Source organism: Corvus cornix, chromosome 1, assembly GCF_000738735.6.
Source record: "Corvus cornix cornix isolate S_Up_H32 chromosome 1, ASM73873v5, whole genome shotgun sequence".
Classification (NCBI taxonomy): Eukaryota; Metazoa; Chordata; class Aves; order Passeriformes; family Corvidae; genus Corvus; species Corvus cornix.
In genome coordinates, this window is record NC_046332.1 from 89636491 (window position 1) to 89655022 (window position 18532).

Consider the following 18532-nt stretch of genomic DNA (forward strand, 5'->3'; position numbering starts at 1 on the left):
TGCTGCACAGCTGAGCATGTGGTACATTTGCCTCTGACTTTTGTGTTCCACAGTGCTGGAGCTGCTTCTCTCTCTCCACAACATGGGGCATCTGCAGGGAGCAGAGTTATACTGGAGAGGACTGGTTATACTGGAGAGGACTGGCTATACTGGCAAGGATGGGTTACACTGGTGAGAACACACATGTTCTGGTGCTGCCTGCTTTCTTTACATTGTGGTTATATCACCTGCTGGAAAGTACAGTCAGCAAGAGCACAGTTTGAGAACCACCACTGTCACTTCACAAGTAAGGCATGACAATATTCCAGGAGAAATGAGGTCATTTTCTACCTGGGTACAGCTTTCTTCCCCTTAAATGTTACAAAGAACAGGAAAAAAGCTCTTTGTATGTCAGAGCATTCCCAGTGCTCTGACAGCAGGAGGACAGTTGTGTAAAACTGCAGCAGGTAATGATGCATAAAATAAGCATATCAAAGCTGCTAGGTTTTCTATGATTTTCATTGCTGGGACTACCAGAACAAGGCATTCTATGAGTTTTCTGGGATGGGTCTGACCCGATGCTGCAGGTAGCATACTACACTTAGGTGCTGGGTTATACAGCACTCAAGTATCTAGATAAGACATGATGGATAAATATGGATAGGGCTTATCTTTTCCTTCATGTCCCCCAGCTTACCCCCACCAGAGATACTTGCTATTTATTGTATGATGCAAGTCAACAGGCAGCAGGGCTGTGTCCTTGGCTTCCTCAGATCTCTGAAGAGCTGGACAGAATGTGACAGACCTGCTTACAAATGCCTTCAGACTCCTTTTGGTATTAAAACACTAAGTCGATGCATTAGATATTGCTTCCTTAGTAAAATTGTTAAAGACAACATTTCACCATAGAGACTTCATTAAAGTAGTGGGTGTATGAAAACATTTAAACACAAAAAGATATTGCTACCAAGTAAAGAGACCATGAATTGTTGTGTTAGAGCACAGCTTTGCTTTTATTTAATGCAACATTGTTTAATGAAGTCAGGAATCTCTGTTTAGTTTTACTTCATTTTTATCTTCTAGCATTTTACTAAAGTTTAATGTCAAACTGCATGAAGTTGATAGAAGACCGGAGGGAAAAAGTCATCAAACCCAGGCAAGGGAGCCCCTGAGGCAGGGCCCAGCCTGCACTGGTCCAAAAGCCACAGAGCTCTGCAGCCAGGAAGACATAGAAGAACAAGGTGTGGCCAAGTAAGGAAGGTGGCCAGGGACCAACAGAAGCCTGGGGACAGAGCAGACTGGCAGCCCCTGAGAGCTGGAGGAGCATGGTTCATTCCCAAGGGGGTGAGAAGCGGGTGAGTGGACTGAGCTCTGCAACTTAGGAAGTCATTGAAGTTTGTTCTGCTTTGACAGAAGTGAAAACCTGACTTGACAAGACACAAGGTGGGGAATTTGCTTGCAAACCTCTAAAACTTTCTCCCTACTCAACTCCTGAGCTTTTTCCACTTTAAAATTGTTCTGGCTCATGATTTCATGAGGCCTGACTTTTGCATTCAGAGCCCTCTTGGTACTTTTAAGGGCACTTGTGTTGGAAAAAAGGCCCTGTCGTCTTTTTGGCTGCTTTCAAATTTTGTCATGGCATGGCTTCAATTAAGAAAATCTTCCCCTTTTCCCTTCCACAGGGAGGGAAGTTATCAGCACAAGTGATTATTTGTATGAAACCCTACACACTCTTGTGATTTGATATCAGGCAGATAGGAAAACTAAAAGTGTAGGGTATTGAGGCATTGATAATTAACAGCAGCTTAACAAGAGACTCCTCCCTCCTCTGGGACTGAGATTTCTTTGGTTTGTAGTTTTTAGTTTTGACCATCTGTGCTGGTTTTGGATGTGATAGAGTTAATTTTCTTCACAGTGGTTGGTATGGGGCTGTGGTTTGGATTTGTGCTGAACACAGGGTTGATAATACAGAGATGTTTTTGTTATTAGTGAGCAGGGCTTACACAGGGCTGTGTGGGGCTTGGCTGCTGTCTGGGGTTAAACCATGACACCAGCACAGTTGTATGGCCATTCACATTACAGAGTGAGCAACTGTGAGGAGAGGTACTGCTGACACACTGACTGGAGTATCTGGAGGGGATGTACTGAGTGGCTGCTATCCAGAACAAGAGACTTCAGGAAGGTTTTGAAGCAGGAACACTAAAACTTCTGCTTGACAAATCAGCATGTCACAAAAGGCCATAGAGATGCTTTGAAATGAGATATGACAAGTTAAAACCTAAAGATGGATCAAAAACGTACAGAAATGAAAACCTCCTTTCGCTTCGCAAATATAAATCCCCAGTGAATGACATCTTTTAAAAAAGCAGATACAAATCCATCCTGTACTCCTCCCTCCCCATCTTCAACTGCTTGTGATTCAAGTAGAAAAACCCCTACTTCTGTCACACTCTGAGATCTTTCTGGCATGGCACTGCAGAGTAACCTTGTATGTTAGAGGGACTAAAGGGATTGAAACATCTTTGCATGCTGTCTGTGACCTTCAAACAGATATCAAGAACTTGCATTTTATTTGAATATACTTCTCCAGGTTAGAGAGGCACCAAGTGCATAATCTTGAATCTGTCACCAGTAACTTGCTAATTTTTAGAAATTCCCTGTTTATTTAGTCTTTCTGTAATATTTGAAAAAAAATAAAAACCAAAACAACAAAAACCCAAACCACAAAACAAACTGAACTATTTATTCAAGACAAATGTACCTTTTAGCCTTTTACCTTTCTTTACCAGAGAGTATTTTGGATGTTTAAGCAATATATTCCTCTGGCAAAGACATGACAAGAAGACACTTGGACCCTTCCCAATTTGGTTTCAAGCTTGTCAGCACTGGTCTAAAACAAGAGAAATAACCCGATACAGGGTGACCCTGAATCAGATTGGGCTTGGACAACACCACCTCTGAAGAACCTAGCCAGCCTAGATTTTTCTAGGATTTTAACATGCATTGGGATGGTCAGACCCCGCTCAATGCAAATACCACGTTGACAAAGGTGGTTATGGGACAATATCTTCAGGGGGTTATTGGCAATTATAGGCACTGGTAATGATGTTCATGACTGCTATTGGACTTTTAGGCACTATAATCAGCCTTGTTATCTACTGAAAACCTGCCATGTGTTCAGCCATCAGCTTTCTGCTGGCAGCCCTGGCCTCTGACCCTATGCTGTCCTGCAGCTACAGTTGTTGCAGTGAACTGGACCTTTGGGACTCATTTCTGCCTAAACTCAGCTATACTCTATTGATTACTTGTCTTGGAAGGAGTTGCCATCTGGATGATTTGCATGGACCATCTTCTAACCACTGTCTAGAGGCAAAACTAGCTGAAATCCCACTGTGCTGGAGTCACAACTGGGTTTTGGGCTTTTTTTAATGCTTTCTGCATTACCTTTCGATGGATGGATGGATGGATGGATGGATGGATGGATGGATGGATGGATGGGGAAAAGCAAACCGGGCCTCTCCAGGGTGTATTTCCTGCTGGCTGAGCTAATAAAGTCATGCTTGTAGCATTAGTTTTTCATTCCTTTCAGCATCATGCTGCACTAAGCATCTGCAGCCCAAACACCCTCTGTAAGAGCATCCTGAGGACCCACCAATGTTCCCGCAGCCTTCGCTTCAGCCAAAGGAACAAACTTCACCTCATAGGCTGTAGAAACCTTGTCAAGTGACCACAGACCTAACTTCACAACAAGAGCCCTTCCCTGTAGCTCCCACTGTGTTGGATTTTTGCCCCTCTGGATCCCCAGTTATGCTGTGCACACAACCCGTCCTCAGCATCCAGGAGATGCCTGCAGCACTGCCAGTGCCTGCACTGCCTGGCAGAGTGGGGCTGGAGAGCAGCTGAATTAGGTCACACCTGCATGTCCTAAGCACTCCTTTAGCACTTCTCCTTTGCATTCCTCTCTCCCTCCCCTTGGAGATCACACGGGTTTCCTTGGCTTACCACAGACTCTTTACCAGCCCTTACCACCCTTCCTTTCCTGGGGTTTCCTTACCAGCAGGTCCTATAGTGCCACTGTGGTGGCTCCTGCCCCTCTTGCTGGAACAGGGGAGCACTTGGTCCTTTGGCCCTGAAGCCAGGGCCATCAGTCCTGAGTGGTGAGGAGGAAGATAAGGAACACTGCTGCCTTCTGCAGGGTATGTAAGCACCAGCCTCACTTCCACATGTCAGGGATCTGACTCCTCTGTCAGTCACCCTGATGAATCCTCTATTTATCAGTAGATAATCTTTTCCCTTCACTTGGACATTCACATTCCAGGGTTTATTTATCTATGAATCCATGACAAATGTAATTAAAAGATTTTTTTTTATTAAAAATCAATATATTTATACATTTGTACATTCCACATACTGCTGTGTATGTTCACCAATATAACCACTAAGTCCAAAAGCCTTAACAGTACAGACTTCCATCTGAACAAATTTACTGCAGGGGAACTTCAGTTTTGAAATCAATCATACATTACAGAATGTTATTAACTTTTCTTCTTTTCCCTTAAAAAGTAGCAGCACATTTAATTACCAGTGTTCACAAGGCATAAGCCCCAAAGTGTTGTACAGCAAAATTAATTAGCAAATACAGGCAATAGGAAGAGAGCTCACAATGAAAACGTATTAGTTGCTGCCTGTTATGAACAGCAGGATGTTAATAAAACACTTAGAGCCACGCTGAATAAGACTGCAGCAAACCGAGAAGAGTTATAAAATCAAAAATTCCTTCTTGATAGAACTGTATAAAACAAAATATTTTTAATAGGATTCAGGATAGGAGTCCTGTGAAGAACAGATGTTGTTATAAAGACTCAGCAGTCAGGATAATGCTTGTGTGTTTAAACATGTAATAAAGTTCTCAGAAAACATACACATATTCCATCCCTACCACCACCTTTCCACAGCTCACATTAGTAGGGCTTCATGTGGCTGAATAATAAAGCGACATTTTACTGAAAACAGATGTGGTCCTGAGTCCCTCAGACCTCTCAAGATTTGTACCCATGTCAGTTAAGTGCTAGAAGAGTGACATTAATCAGGTAACAAGGGCTGGAAATTTTCTGGAGATTGGGAGCAAGGGAACAAAGAGAGAAGTTCTCATTGTACGCTGGAATCTTGTGCACACCTGAGCAACCTCAATACGGGCTGCCTGAACAAGTCAGTTCATAGGTACCTGTGGTGTGCTCTGTGTAACAAATCCCAAATGCTTATTTCCCCCTGGCTTAGACAATATTACAAGGATACTGATCTCAATGTGACAATGTATCCGTTTAAATAAAAAACAGGAAGATGTAGCCGAATCCTTTCTCATGAATATACAGCCATGAATCTTATTTTGAGCTGAGTGCCAGATTCTGAGCAATTTTTTTATTAGGGTTTTTCCTCTTTTTGACTTAAAGAGGCAAAACCTGCATATGATGATGTACACACGTCATAGGGAATTTTTATGTGAGGAAGCGTGGAGATATGAAAGTGTAGAAGAAGGTTCAACAAGTGCTTTTTGTATGTACCATCATATGTTACAGTGGATTACTAAAAAAAAAAAAGTCAGAGCTGCAGTATTTCGATGACTGGAGGCTACATGTTAGACAAATGTGTTTTGGTATCTGCAGAGACATCAGTGTAAGAGACTAATCTCATTTATTATGTCCTGAATCACAGACACGGTGTCACATTAAAAAATAATCTGCACTTCTGTTTTGGTTTTCACACATACAAAGCTGGAGGAGACTCATTGGAAAAAGTGAGAGAGATGAATTACAAATAATTTAGCAACAGCTAAATTAAGGAGAAATATTCTGGCAGAATCTCCAGTCTCCAAGGGCAGGTCTAAGACACCACATTCCCTAACTGGAGATAAAAAGATCACATCAAGCTTAAACTTCCAGAAAGCATTTTATTTCCAAACTAGAAGAATGCTCAAAGAAATATTCCTCTTTCCTGCCTCTCCTCCTTCACAAATGCAGTCATGCAATTAATAACCAAATCTGGTTCCTTCCCTGTTCATTCCCTCCGTGCTGCTGCAGCCATACCAGAACTTACCACAGTAGCAATGCTGGCCCAGGATTGCAGGGACATAAACCAAGAATGATCAAACTGACAGTGCCAAAACAAAAGAAGGAATGAGCTCAGGTTCCCCAGAATGAAGCTCTCTTACCCAAGAGGTGTTCAGTTGTCCCACCTAAGGAAATCTGAATGCAGACCTTTCATAAATTTCCTGGTGACAAAGCACAGACCACCACACAACCACTCTGATGTGGGCCGACATCTCCTCTGGTCGAGAATTATCCCAGTTGCTCGCATACTGGACACACACGGGAAGAGGATCGTCCACCTGCCACCTCCCTGCTGAGCTCTTGCTCTGCCTCAGCCTCACACTGGTTTCCTTTGCTTTTTACTTTAATTACCATGGGATTTCCATATAAATTATTCAAATGAGTTCTAGTATAAAACTTAACAAAGCAACATATGAATACAATATCAAGTTTTCCAGTCCACGCTTTGGGGGGACTGGGCTTAAAAGAACTAGATGCCCCCAACTTAAATATTAATCACACTTTTGATAGCAAAAATGCTACCTTGCATTATTCTGATTTCTGTATTTGTTCTATACATACAATTATTGGTTTTGCTGCATTTTAGCCAAAGTACATATCTGCAAAAAGATATTGACTATTAATAAGGAATTGTTTAATCTTTTATGGGCATATCTTTTCATGCAATAGCAACTGAGAACTTTCCTGAGGTCTGGAATGATATGATCTTTATTCCATTGCAGCAGTAGTTCAACACTACTAAGTGGCTAGAATTACTCTAAATCATGGAGAGGGGTCTTTGTTTTAGTACCTCCTTACTAAATAGAAAAAAAAGAGAATACTGAGGATGCTGGCAGCAAAAGAAATTATTTCTTATGAAATGCAAGCTAGTGTACACAAAAGGTTTATAGGGTCTTTTTAAAAATTACTTCCACTCTTATCAGCAAGTATTTTGAGGACAGGGGACTACAGATTTTTCTACATCATCACTGTCAGTTGTATACACGATGTTCAAAACCCATGACTACAAGACAGTGAATCTGCTTATACCAGTGTCACAGCAGAATCACTCATGCCAGAATTGAGTCAGAAATGCCCACACTTGACTTCTTTCTAAGTGTCTCTCACTAAACTTGGCTTACACGTCTTAGTACAAAGCACTACAAAATTCCTTAGTCAGGCTTTTAAAAATAAAAAAAATTCAACACAACAGTTATACCTTCCTAATTTCAAAATCAGGAAAAAGAAAGACGCAAAGGTCTTTTGCTTTAAAGCAAAGTACTCCCCACCTTGAGTACAGCTCTGCAACCCACAATACAAGAAGGATGTTGAGCTGTTGGAATGAGTTGAGAGTAAGGCCACAATGATGATCACAGGGCTGGAGCACCTCTCCTATGACGACAGGCTGAGAGCTGGGGCTGTTCAGCCTGGAGAGAAGGCTCTGGGAAGACCTTACAGCACCTTCCAGAACCTGAAGAGTGCCAGCAAGGGAGCTGGAGAGGGACTTTGTACAGATGCATGCAGTGATAGGGCAAAGGGGAATGGCATTAAGCTGAAGGAGGGCAGGTTTAGATCAGCTATCAGGAAGAAATTCTTTACTGTGAGGGTGGTGAGGCACAGGCACAGGCTGCTCAGGGAAGTTGTGGACACCCCATCCCAAAGTGTTCAAGGCCAGGTTGGATGAGGCTTTGAAGAACCTGGTCTAGTGGAAGGTGCCTATGGAAGGGGGGTTGGAATAGATGATCCTTAAGGTCCCTTTCATCCCAAACCATTGTATGTTTCTGTGAAAAAGAGATGGATTTCTTTTTCCCCTGGATGAGGTCTGGTTACCCCTCCTTGGAGGCAGCACTGCACTTAGAAGGCAGCTTTCTAAGCCAGCCTTTCCGTACAAGGAGGCTGCATATGGACAACACTGAGCACCATGTGGGGTGTCCTGTGTGGGGCCAGGAGCTGGACTCAATGATCCTGATGCACCCCTTCCAACTCAGCTTGTTCTGTGAATCTGGAAAGGATGATGCAGACACTCTATTCTGCTGAAAGCCTCCACTGATTCGGAATTCTGAAATGGGGAACAGCGGTACTAACTCAACTGCATGCTGGTCAGTAAGCCTGGTATTTATTAGAGCTTTACAGAATTAAAAGAAATGTTTTCACTTTGCAATACTTCACTTTTATTTAAAGTTGTCATTTTTTTAACCTCTCTTGGGGGAAGCTGTATCTTTTAAATTAACTGTTTTAAAATAGTTAAATAGCAATGTGAACACATATGAGGGCAGTTAAGTAAGGGGTTTGTGTTATTTGAAAAACTTTAGTTTACAGAGTATTTAGTAGACTGTAACAAATCCAGTATCCCTGTAGTGCATTTTTGTAGATTTCTTACAATTTTATACCTTCTTTCTGTAGTTTTGATTGCACAAAGTCATCCATAAGCACTAAAACCATTTTTGTGGAGTTCCAACCTGCCTAAGTTATGTTATAGCAAACACTTAGCACATAATCTGTACACTTATGTATCAGCTACATCTTAATCCTCCAAAGAAATGCTAGAATGATAAGATCAATTTATTCAACTGTATGTACAGCATATTTGCATATCAATAAATAAATCAATATTAAAGTTAGGATCTCTTCCCCCATATAAAAGTGACTACAGTCTGACCAGACAATCTTTCTTTTTTTTTTTTTCTTCCAAGCTCACCTGTGTGTTTGAGGCTATTGGTTTCCACTCAGTATGTTACAGTAACTGCAGGAGCAGAAACCTAACAGAGCAGTGCTTACGTTTAAATTTCATATAGCAGGTGGATCGGAGGGAGGTACTAAAAAGTGCATCAAAAGCCAACATTTTGTAGAGCAAAAAAAATGAAGTTTATAATGTGATCCTGGGGAAGAGAATCCAGCCCAAAAGAAGACATGCTGCAGCAAACACTATAATCGATGCACATTTCTGTCTTCATAGCAAGCTGCATGATGCTGATCTTGTCCCACCACTCTTCAAGAATTCCAACTCTAATAGATGCCATCTTCCCCTCCACAAATTTACCAACACCACAGTCAGTGCAAAGTGACAATTCTTAAAATAACTGTTTGCCTTCACTCTGTAACATTCATCCTCACTGTGAAGAAAAGGCTCCTTTTCTCTTAAGTGTTTATTCCTATTCACAGAAGAGCCCATATTTGCACCTCTCCATGTCTGGTAGTGAATTTTCTTTTCTATCTACATTCATTAGAAATCAAAAGGGTAAGTAGCAGTATTTCATATTTACTGGAAGTCTTCCCATTAACCCAAAAACTAGCTGTCCATCTTGATTTATACTTAAAGTAGCTGCACTTTTGTCTTTCCAGACCACTTTCAATGGGGTATAAGTCATGGGAATTGTGGGAATATTTCAAGTCTGATTGCTGGAGCTGGGAGAGTGATGAGTCACATTGGAATTGAGATGTCTGTTTGCAGCACAGTGTGTGTGGGCCATACTCCCATTCGGGTATCTTACAAACACAGGCTCGCAGAAAGGATTTTGGCACACCTGACACACCTTCTTGTCTGAAAGAAGAATTGGGGATCCTTTTTGTTTAACCTAAAGAAAGGGGAAAAAAAATCCAAATGTGAATCTAACCAGAAAGGAAGGGAAATGATGGAGCATAATTGCCACTCTACCAAACAGATAAAACAAAAACAATTTTAAGAATCTGCTGTGAACTCTAAGCAATATTGCCCTAGCTAGGAATAGAAGACAGCTTCACAACTGAATTTACCATTAACAAAATCTACTAACAAGCTTCAATTAATACTAAGTGCTAGATAATTTTTTTAAACAAATTTTGACAGGTGACATTGTAAAAAAACTGAATTGGAAATTCTGACACTCCCTCCTAGTGAACAGAATGCTAACTCACATTTGTTAAAAGTTTCTGCAAGAACTTTGTTAATCTGCAAATCCCAGATTCACTTCATATTCAGCCCAGAAGCTCACCAAGGTTATTCCTATTTCAAGGCCCCCACTTTCCCTTTTGTTTTACAGAGAAAACATACAATTAATTTTGAATCTAGTAGTCATGGCAAAAAACCCCTAATAAATGCCAAAGACATGAAGACAACTTTTGTACTAATTCTTCAAACTTCTTTTGATGACTGTATATCAAAGGACTTCATTGTAAAGCTTCAAAATGCTTTTATTTTAAAACACCCCAGTAACCTACCTTCTCGTGCTTGTAGATTAAGTTTTCAGCTTGTGCTAACCCAAGTGCCACCTGAGTCATTCTTTTTGTGTGAATGCTTTGTCTCACTGCTCCAGCCAGGAATGGGGAGAGGAGCTGCACTGACCAGCTGTCAGGCACCACCTGCAGAACTAGACCTGCATCAAATTCCGCAGCATGGTTATTCAAGAGATCCACAGCAGCCATGACAAGTGCACAATCTGAAGTGCCTGGAGTTAAATACACTGACAGCAGCATATGGAAAAGCCTCTGTCTGTACTGCACATCTCTCTTCTCAGAGTTCCATATACAGTATTCTTCAGCAGCACGGAAGTCCTTCAACTCATGGACAAGGATATGCAAAGCCTTCTCGTGTTCTTCTAATTTCCCATATAAAATTGCACTTTCCATATGAAGGTCTGTGCCCTGGATTTTTTCTGTTAAATGAGAAACAAGGCAATATTTGCTCAGTGGAGTAGACAACTGCTCCCTCTCCCAGTCAGTGCAACTGTAGAGAAGACAGATGCTTGTAAGTATAGGAATGCCCAGATGTATGGAAACACATAAAATCAGAGCACCACAAAATATGGGACAAAGAAATTACTAAATAATAATGATGAACCAGTGTCACTGACATCTTTTAAATTCTAGCAGACACTGCTACCATGTATAATGAGCTGTGAGATGAAGCTGCAATATTTTTAATCTCTGCTTCTCCCAATATAGGAGGTCACAGAATAAACTCCATAAAAGACAATAAAAATCAAATAGTACATCTCTTTAAGAAAAGGGCACTACGAACCCTTAATCCAGTTTAAAGTTTAAGTGTCACCAACAGGCAGATAGAGTGGCAAGTTAATCTGACATTTCAAAATTAAGTAGAAAATCATCTAATTATTGTAAAGGTGATAAAGATTTGGCATAGGCCTATGTAAAATGCATGGAAATACCATGTTTTTCTCACCAAAATGTTTTGTTTATCAGGGAAGAACACACTAGCTTGCACTGATCTCACTTTTATGTAATGTAAGAATTGTCAGGTAAGAAATCCTTTATTTTGGAGTACATGGATTTCAAGAGGGTAGTCCATTTTGTAACTCTTGCCCTGAAGAATTTGCTTAAAAACTAACTAAAAGATGAAAAAGAACAAGAGTTTCAATGACTGTGCCTCAGTGACTTGTACATTATACATCATATAACATTTTGCTGCCTGGAAAGGCAAGGAAACATTAAGCATTGGTAAATTATTTTGGTCTCTACTCAACTATTTTGATTTCCACATACACTGGATTTTTTTCCACTGAATTTCAAAAAATCATTTCACATCTTTCAGTTCAATAACAAGTCACTTCCCTTTCATCCACTATTCCATCATTCTTCAGCCATAATCCTCCATACCAGAGAGGATTTAATTTAAACACCTGGCTTGCTTAATTGCACTGTATGTTTGCATTCCAGTGGATAAAACATTAAAAATTAACCAAGATAAGCATTGACCAAGGAAAATATTTAGCTGAACTGTTGTTTGCCTTATACCAACAGTAATATGTATGTCACACTTCTCACTTAAGAAGATGCTCATATTTTTATTTAACATGAACCCCAGAGTGAGTTTCAGGGTTATGGATAACAAACAAGTCCTTGGCAATTAGATTCCTCAAAGTTTCACTTCCATTCACTAGAAACAGGCTGCTAAATAAATAGACTTGTAGGTCTTTCATTTGCAAAAGGTTGTTACAAGTTACATGCTCATCATTAAACAGAAGGTGACCATTAAGGAAATTATATTTGTTCTGGCCAACTGGTATTCTGTCTCTGGTGCAGTGGCAAACACACCAGTGGAGCTATGGAGACCAAGGACAACACCAACAGATATTCTTTCTAAATTAACCTGTGTCTGTTAGAAACACAGCCTATCAAACAAACACACATAGAAACCCTAGATCTTTTAGTTTTCTATGCTTGCAAGGACTATTATTTTGTGTCCAGCTGGAAATGACATACAGCATTTACAACAGACAACATGCAACCTACCTAAAATAAAACGAATTCTATAAAGATCAGATTTCTGAAGCAGACTGCGAAGTTTCAACAGCAGTTCAGTTGTTTCTGTACAATTATCTGTGGTCACAGATTTTAGCTGAAGTATTGCCTCCAAGTACAAGACAGCTAGATGAGTATGGTACTTTTCTTTCTACAGATGAATAGAACAATGTTAGCTCAGTTTGCAAAGACGATCTCTTGTCCCCAGCAATAACACTGATGAATATTTACTTAATTACATAGAAATGTGGTTTAAGTTATTTAATTTGAATTAATCGCAAAGTATTTTGTCCCTACAGATAGATAACTTATTTCAGAGCAGCCTCACAAACTACATTGTAAATATGGGATCCCTCATATTCAGGTACGTTCTTTGACCTTTTCTATTTCTGCAATAAAATCTGACAAAGCCACCAGAGGTAGAAAAGCACTCTGAAGGCACAGTGCTTTCTTTTGTTATCCACGATCAAATATTCATGAAAACAAGCTAATGATTTGACTGTTTTAAACATTGTCACTAAAACATTCACAATAATCTAGTAATTTTTAAAGACCAAATTGATTTATAACCCAGCCTTTACTAGCAGATAGATCTAATTGTAAAATATTTTCACAAATATTCTACAAGGTGCTGTGTTTAACTCAAAAAGTTTGTTGGGAAATATCCACATCATCAGAGACTAATACATTCATCAGTCATGGTATAACACACTTGCAATACCAATAAGGGGAAACCACTGATCCGATATGTATTTGAAGAATGTGAATTAGTGCACTGACCATCAGTTCTGCAGAGTTCTTTCACTGTTCATTTCCTTGCTTTATTTCCAGGTTAAAAAACTTCTGTGCTTAAAATGTCTCATAACCAAATACATAATTTGGCTGCTTTTGTATTGAGCTAAAACCCCCAAAGGTGTAATACACTGTCACTTAGGACTTGTGAATGCATCTTTTGGGCATTCAACATCAAGAGTGGTTTGGAATTCTAGTGAAGGGTGCATGGTTTAATTTGATTGCTAATTGTTCAAATCTCTCCAGAAAGACAGAATAAAACATTCTCACTTGTAAAACACTGAACTAGCAATTTTAATATATTGCTGCCACAGTGCAATAGGATCAGCAGCTGCTCAACCTTTTGTTGATCATTTCCCATGATCTTACCAGAAGGAGGTTTGAGCCCCATCAGTGAAATAGAAAATTATGCAATAACCATATGTAAAAAACCCCCTACGTCTGAGGGAACACAAGCAACTGTCTTGCTATCACAAGCATTGAAAAATTCAAAATAATGAAGGTATCCATGCCTCACCTTCTAGTTTAATCTTAAAAACACTCCTAGCCTACTCTGAGTACTTTTGAAAGACTTCATATTATGCCTGTTTCTTCCAGACATTGCCTATTTTCAGGCTTGTTGATTATAATCTGCATTCTGAATCCTATGCCTACTTTTAGCATTCTCACAGAACTCACCTCTATTTTTCTTTCCAGTACTAGATGTTCTAGATATTTGACACGTGCTTTAGGATATTTGTTAAGGCAACTGACTATATCATCTGGATTAATGTTGTTTTTCTCCTGTTCTTCCAAAGGTCTTTTAGTGAAAATCTGTACGCCAACCTAGAAAGAGTTAATTGCATTTAGGAACTCAATGGCAACCATTTTATTAAATAAATATTTAAAATGAAAAAGGAATAGCATTTGTTAATACATTGTTCAGGAAGATAAACAAAACCCTGCCCAACACCAGAGAATTACACTACTCTGTGCTTATCATGGTCTCACTCACTCCTATCTGCACTACCTCAATTTGTAGACTATACATTGTCCAGCTGATAAACTTTGGCTTGGGCACAACTTCCACAAAAAATATCGAATGGATCTGCACAACAGAGAGACCAGAATGTTCTAAGCCTCTTCACATGTGATGACATAGACGGAGCAAGAGACTTTTGTAATTAAACCAAACCAAAAGCTTAGAAACCTGCCACTGCGCAAAGTAACTAAGCTTAAAATTAATAAAAATCAGGCAGCAACAAGTTCCAACAGCACAGACTGTCTGATACAGCATCAAACATCCCACTTAACAGCACACATACTGATGGATGTTACAATTATTTTGTTTTTTAATTTTGGCAGATTAATTTAATTCTTTTAGCAATGAAGTTTCGTCTTGAATGGGGGCTATTTAGTCCATGTCCTGGTGTACACAGATACCACCCATCCCCTTTAAAATAAGAAGCAGCAGCAACAGCTAACCTGTCAGGTGATTTATTTATTTATTTAAAGATTTGAAAATTATCTCAATAATGAATATCTCAATATGAAGAAAAAAGATGACATGCTGTATTTTTCCTACCCTAAACTTCGATTTCAGAATAAAAAGAGGCAATTTTCACTAGCACTTGCTAATAGAGGGACTTGGAAGAATTGAGAAACCTGCAAGTTTTCTTCTGCTGATCACTGTTTGACTGGCATTAAGTATGCTGCAAAAGGTCCAATCAGCTATCAAGAAAAACCAATATTAAGGGAAAGCCAAACACCACTGCAGGGAAATACTGATGTTCTGTGAAAAGTGTATCACTCACAAACCTCTTCATTTTTTTGTAGAATCCATTCAGAGTACTTCCACACTAGGTCCTGGTCCGAGCAGAATGTAAGGAAGTCTACTATGTACTCATAGAGATCTGAACGTGTAGAATCTTGAATATCTCCATCAACTATTTTCACCCATAACTGCAACAAAAACACACAGATTAAAGTGATTAAAACATGTACTAGCTCTTCCACCTCAAAATTTATGTGAGCTACTGAAAGACCTAGTATAAGACTTGTGGAATTAGAAAGAGTTGACAGGAACGCAAATTGCAAGGAACATCGCTGGTCACTCGCTTTTGCCATCACACCCTTTTGCACCTGCCATATTCACCCAATTCAGACCCCATATCATGTGGGCTCTCATTGTGAGAGCGACTAAAGGAGGTACACTAATCACAAAGAAAGCTTTTATCAAAAGTTCTTTTCTCCAATGCATAGTATACTTTTCATGTGTTCTGTGTGTGCAAGATGAAAAGCAAATTATACAAGCAATTTGGAAGAAAAACTGGTTTCTGCTTTTCTTTCATTTTGACTGAAGAACTGCAAGTTCCATGTGATATTGTTTTTATGTACATTATAATTGCAATTAAAATGTGCCACACCTAGCTGACCAGTTTAGCAATAAACCTTGTTTTTTCCAGCATCAAGATTCTTCCAAGATTTCTTACACATGACAAATGTACATACTGTTTTTGTTGCCCTTACTGGTTTTCTGCCCAGGTCATTATTACTATTTATATAACTGACCTGAATGCATCTGATGGGGTTACTGTGATTAATGTGTTCAAGAAGCCACACAATAAGGCAAACTTAAAATACTGGATATGGTCTGAGACACATACTATGCACTCATCAAGAATATACTGATTTCTCCAGATGAAGTTTTGCAGACAGGAACAACAGAATTATTTAGTCTGCAGTGTACAGGCCACTGCTAGTATTAGTGACATCAGCTGGAAGATCCCCAAAGGGATTACTAATCCATCTAAAACCCATAGATCTTGCAGAATGTGTTCACTCTTCATCACCAGATAAGGGAGTAAACTCTCAGTCGCTGTCAGTGTCTGCCATTAGGTTACAATGCTGTTTTGCTGTGTGTATACAGATCAGTCAGCACAGGGCATGCTCCTGGAGTCCCATAAATATCTTTTAAAGTGAGTGCTTGATTATTTTAGCACTTCTGTCCATCTTTTAGGAGTATAAACATATGTTCTGGTATGTACAGTTTTGCTTTAAAAATATGATACAAGCATCTAAATAACTGCCAACTTCAGTAAGCTCTTCAGACTTTTCACATTTCGCATATTATTTTATTCAAGGAAGTCTTAACATAAGTTTCAAGTTATAATATATTTCTCATATACACACACACATATATACATACACATCACAACTTTTCAAACAGATAAACTAAGACCTCAAATTTTTTTATCTCAGACCTAAAACAGTATTTTGGAATGGTTTACAGATGATACTAAAAGCTTTATTCTAACCTGCAGTGCTGCAGCATCCTGACCATTGTAGTGATACAGGAGACCAAGTGCAAAATACCTGTAAAGAAAGAAAAAATTAATATTAAAATTGCTAGAACTTTCCCACTAATTTCATTATGGACTGATTAGCACAGAGTACAACAAATAATGGCTTACAATGACATGTACATGGCCATGTCTGTACTTGAACAAGTCTCTGTAGGCTGTTTTTATGAATCAAAGGAGAGAAGTTCTGCCCTAAAAGTGTGTCTCTGTCACTCCTGTAACTAGAACCTGTCTTGGGGACTAGAGCCAACTTACACTAAGTATGTGCCCAATTAGAGATATTTCCCACACCATTCTGTCAATTTTATGCACAGACTTAACACCCACCTCCAAGCAACTATTGCTCCAATAGTTCATCAGCTGTCATTAAATCAAATTTTATTATGTGTTTATTTAAAACTCTGTTTTACTATCAGAAACTTTTTTCTTTACTGTGGCAGGGAGTCGAGTCAGGCAAAGAAGAGCTTTGTATGGTGCTATTACAGAGTGGGCTTTGTGTACTCTAGGAAAAATACAGCCAAATTCTGTAATGGCTGTCCTCACAGAACAATGTTCTAACATTCATTCAATTCAAAAGTTTGCCACGCAAACCACACTTACCGAAAGGTTTTAACAAAACACCTAAAATAAATGAAATTACCCTAAATACAACCACAATGAAAGATTCTGCCTCACCACTATAGCTGCTACTACTGCACCAGACAGTTTAAAGCTAAAGAAAGGAAAAGCAAGATAGACATACTAAGGCTGGAGTTTGTATTTTACACATTTACTACCTAATGTTTCCTGCTTAATGAGAGTCAATTCTCTGCCCACTGGCATTTCTGGTTTGAAGTAATTTGCAGTCATCTTAAGGAACCTCTTTTTGGTCAATCAGTGGAACACAAAGTTTGCAATTCAGAACTAAGAGCTCTTTCCTTGAATAAGCAACTACAATTTCAAAGCCACTAACTGGTTAATAGCTTTTACCCAAGGTAGTGCACGCTTTAAGGCATCTTTGCATTCTGTGTACAACTGCTGCAGCCATTCAACTCCCCCATTATCACAAGGGCAAACAATTAACTTTTCCCTCCCAAGCTTGTACCAATTCTTTATTTTTGTACTGGATACAGAAACTTCCATGGAGAACTCTGCGTTTCATTTACCAGGATAAGACAGAATGCATTTCCTTTACCTCAGACTGTCAATTAATAGCTTTTCACCAATATTTTTAAATGCTAACAATGTTAATTCAGACTGAGTCGTCTTTTGGACAAGTGTAAGCACAGAAACTACAAGTACTCAAACACATTGTTCTAGAAGCCAAGAGCATCTAAGACAATTTTTCCTCTGGTCCAGAAGGCGTGATAATGAAAAAATCCACTCACTTTTTGTGTTTTTCCAGCCAAGCAGCACTATCTGTTAGAAGACAGAAGTTCTCTGAAACTAGGAGATCCAGCAGGCTTTCATGATTTGCCTCTGCATACAGCTTGAGTAAAGCTGTGTCGATATCCTCCTTGTAGCCATTTGCAACCTCAGTGCTGCGGACTTCATTCAAATAACTCATGAGGAATCGTTTGCATTTTGTCATCTTCTCCTGGTCCCCTTGGGTCAGCTGGTTCAGGTCCGCGTACTCGTGCAGAGGGGGATGAGACCGGATAAATGAAGAGGAAGTAGGCAACAGGAAGGGGTAGAGAGAGATCAGCTCCCGGACATCAAGCTGGCCGCTTCTGCAATTACAGTGTCAAACTAGATGAAGCAAAAAGAAAGAAAAAGTATACATAGGCACAAAAAAAAATGTGTGCTCACATATGCTTAGAGTCAGGACACTAACATGTAGTCAGTTTCTGGAGTATTTTTTGCTGTATCTATATTTATTTGTTTATCATTGTTCTTACTCCTCTAGACATTGGCCAGTCTCCAAATTCTCAGAGCTTTCAGCCTTTTGCTTTTGACCTTCCACAGCTCCTCTCTAGCATCTACAAAAATCAGCTGAACAGCCCTATAGCAGTCCTAGGACTGTCCTAGACTTCATCCATACATTGTGGGAGCTAGTCTTCTGATGGCAGCAAAAAAAATATAAATGGAGAAAGTGAACCCTTTCAGACAAGCCACAAA

At 39.4% G+C, this 18532-nt stretch overlaps 1 protein-coding gene across 1 annotated transcript in view; it reads right to left on the reverse strand.

The window, feature by feature from the left end:
* Positions 1-8161: 8161 nt before the first annotated feature.
* TGFBRAP1 (transforming growth factor beta receptor associated protein 1) overlaps positions 8162-18532 on the reverse strand; it is a 33548-nt gene continuing 23177 nt past the window's right edge. The window contains exons 6-12 of the mRNA XM_039549186.1: positions 17803-18144; positions 16391-16448; positions 14892-15035; positions 13773-13919; positions 12294-12453; positions 10263-10696; positions 8162-9640 (exon numbers count right to left, since the gene is read on the reverse strand). Of these exons, the coding sequence (XP_039405120.1) occupies positions 9452-9640; positions 10263-10696; positions 12294-12453; positions 13773-13919; positions 14892-15035; positions 16391-16448; positions 17803-18144 (1474 nt within the window). The 3' untranslated portion in view covers positions 8162-9451. The remainder of the gene's footprint in view (positions 9641-10262; positions 10697-12293; positions 12454-13772; positions 13920-14891; positions 15036-16390; positions 16449-17802; positions 18145-18532) is intronic.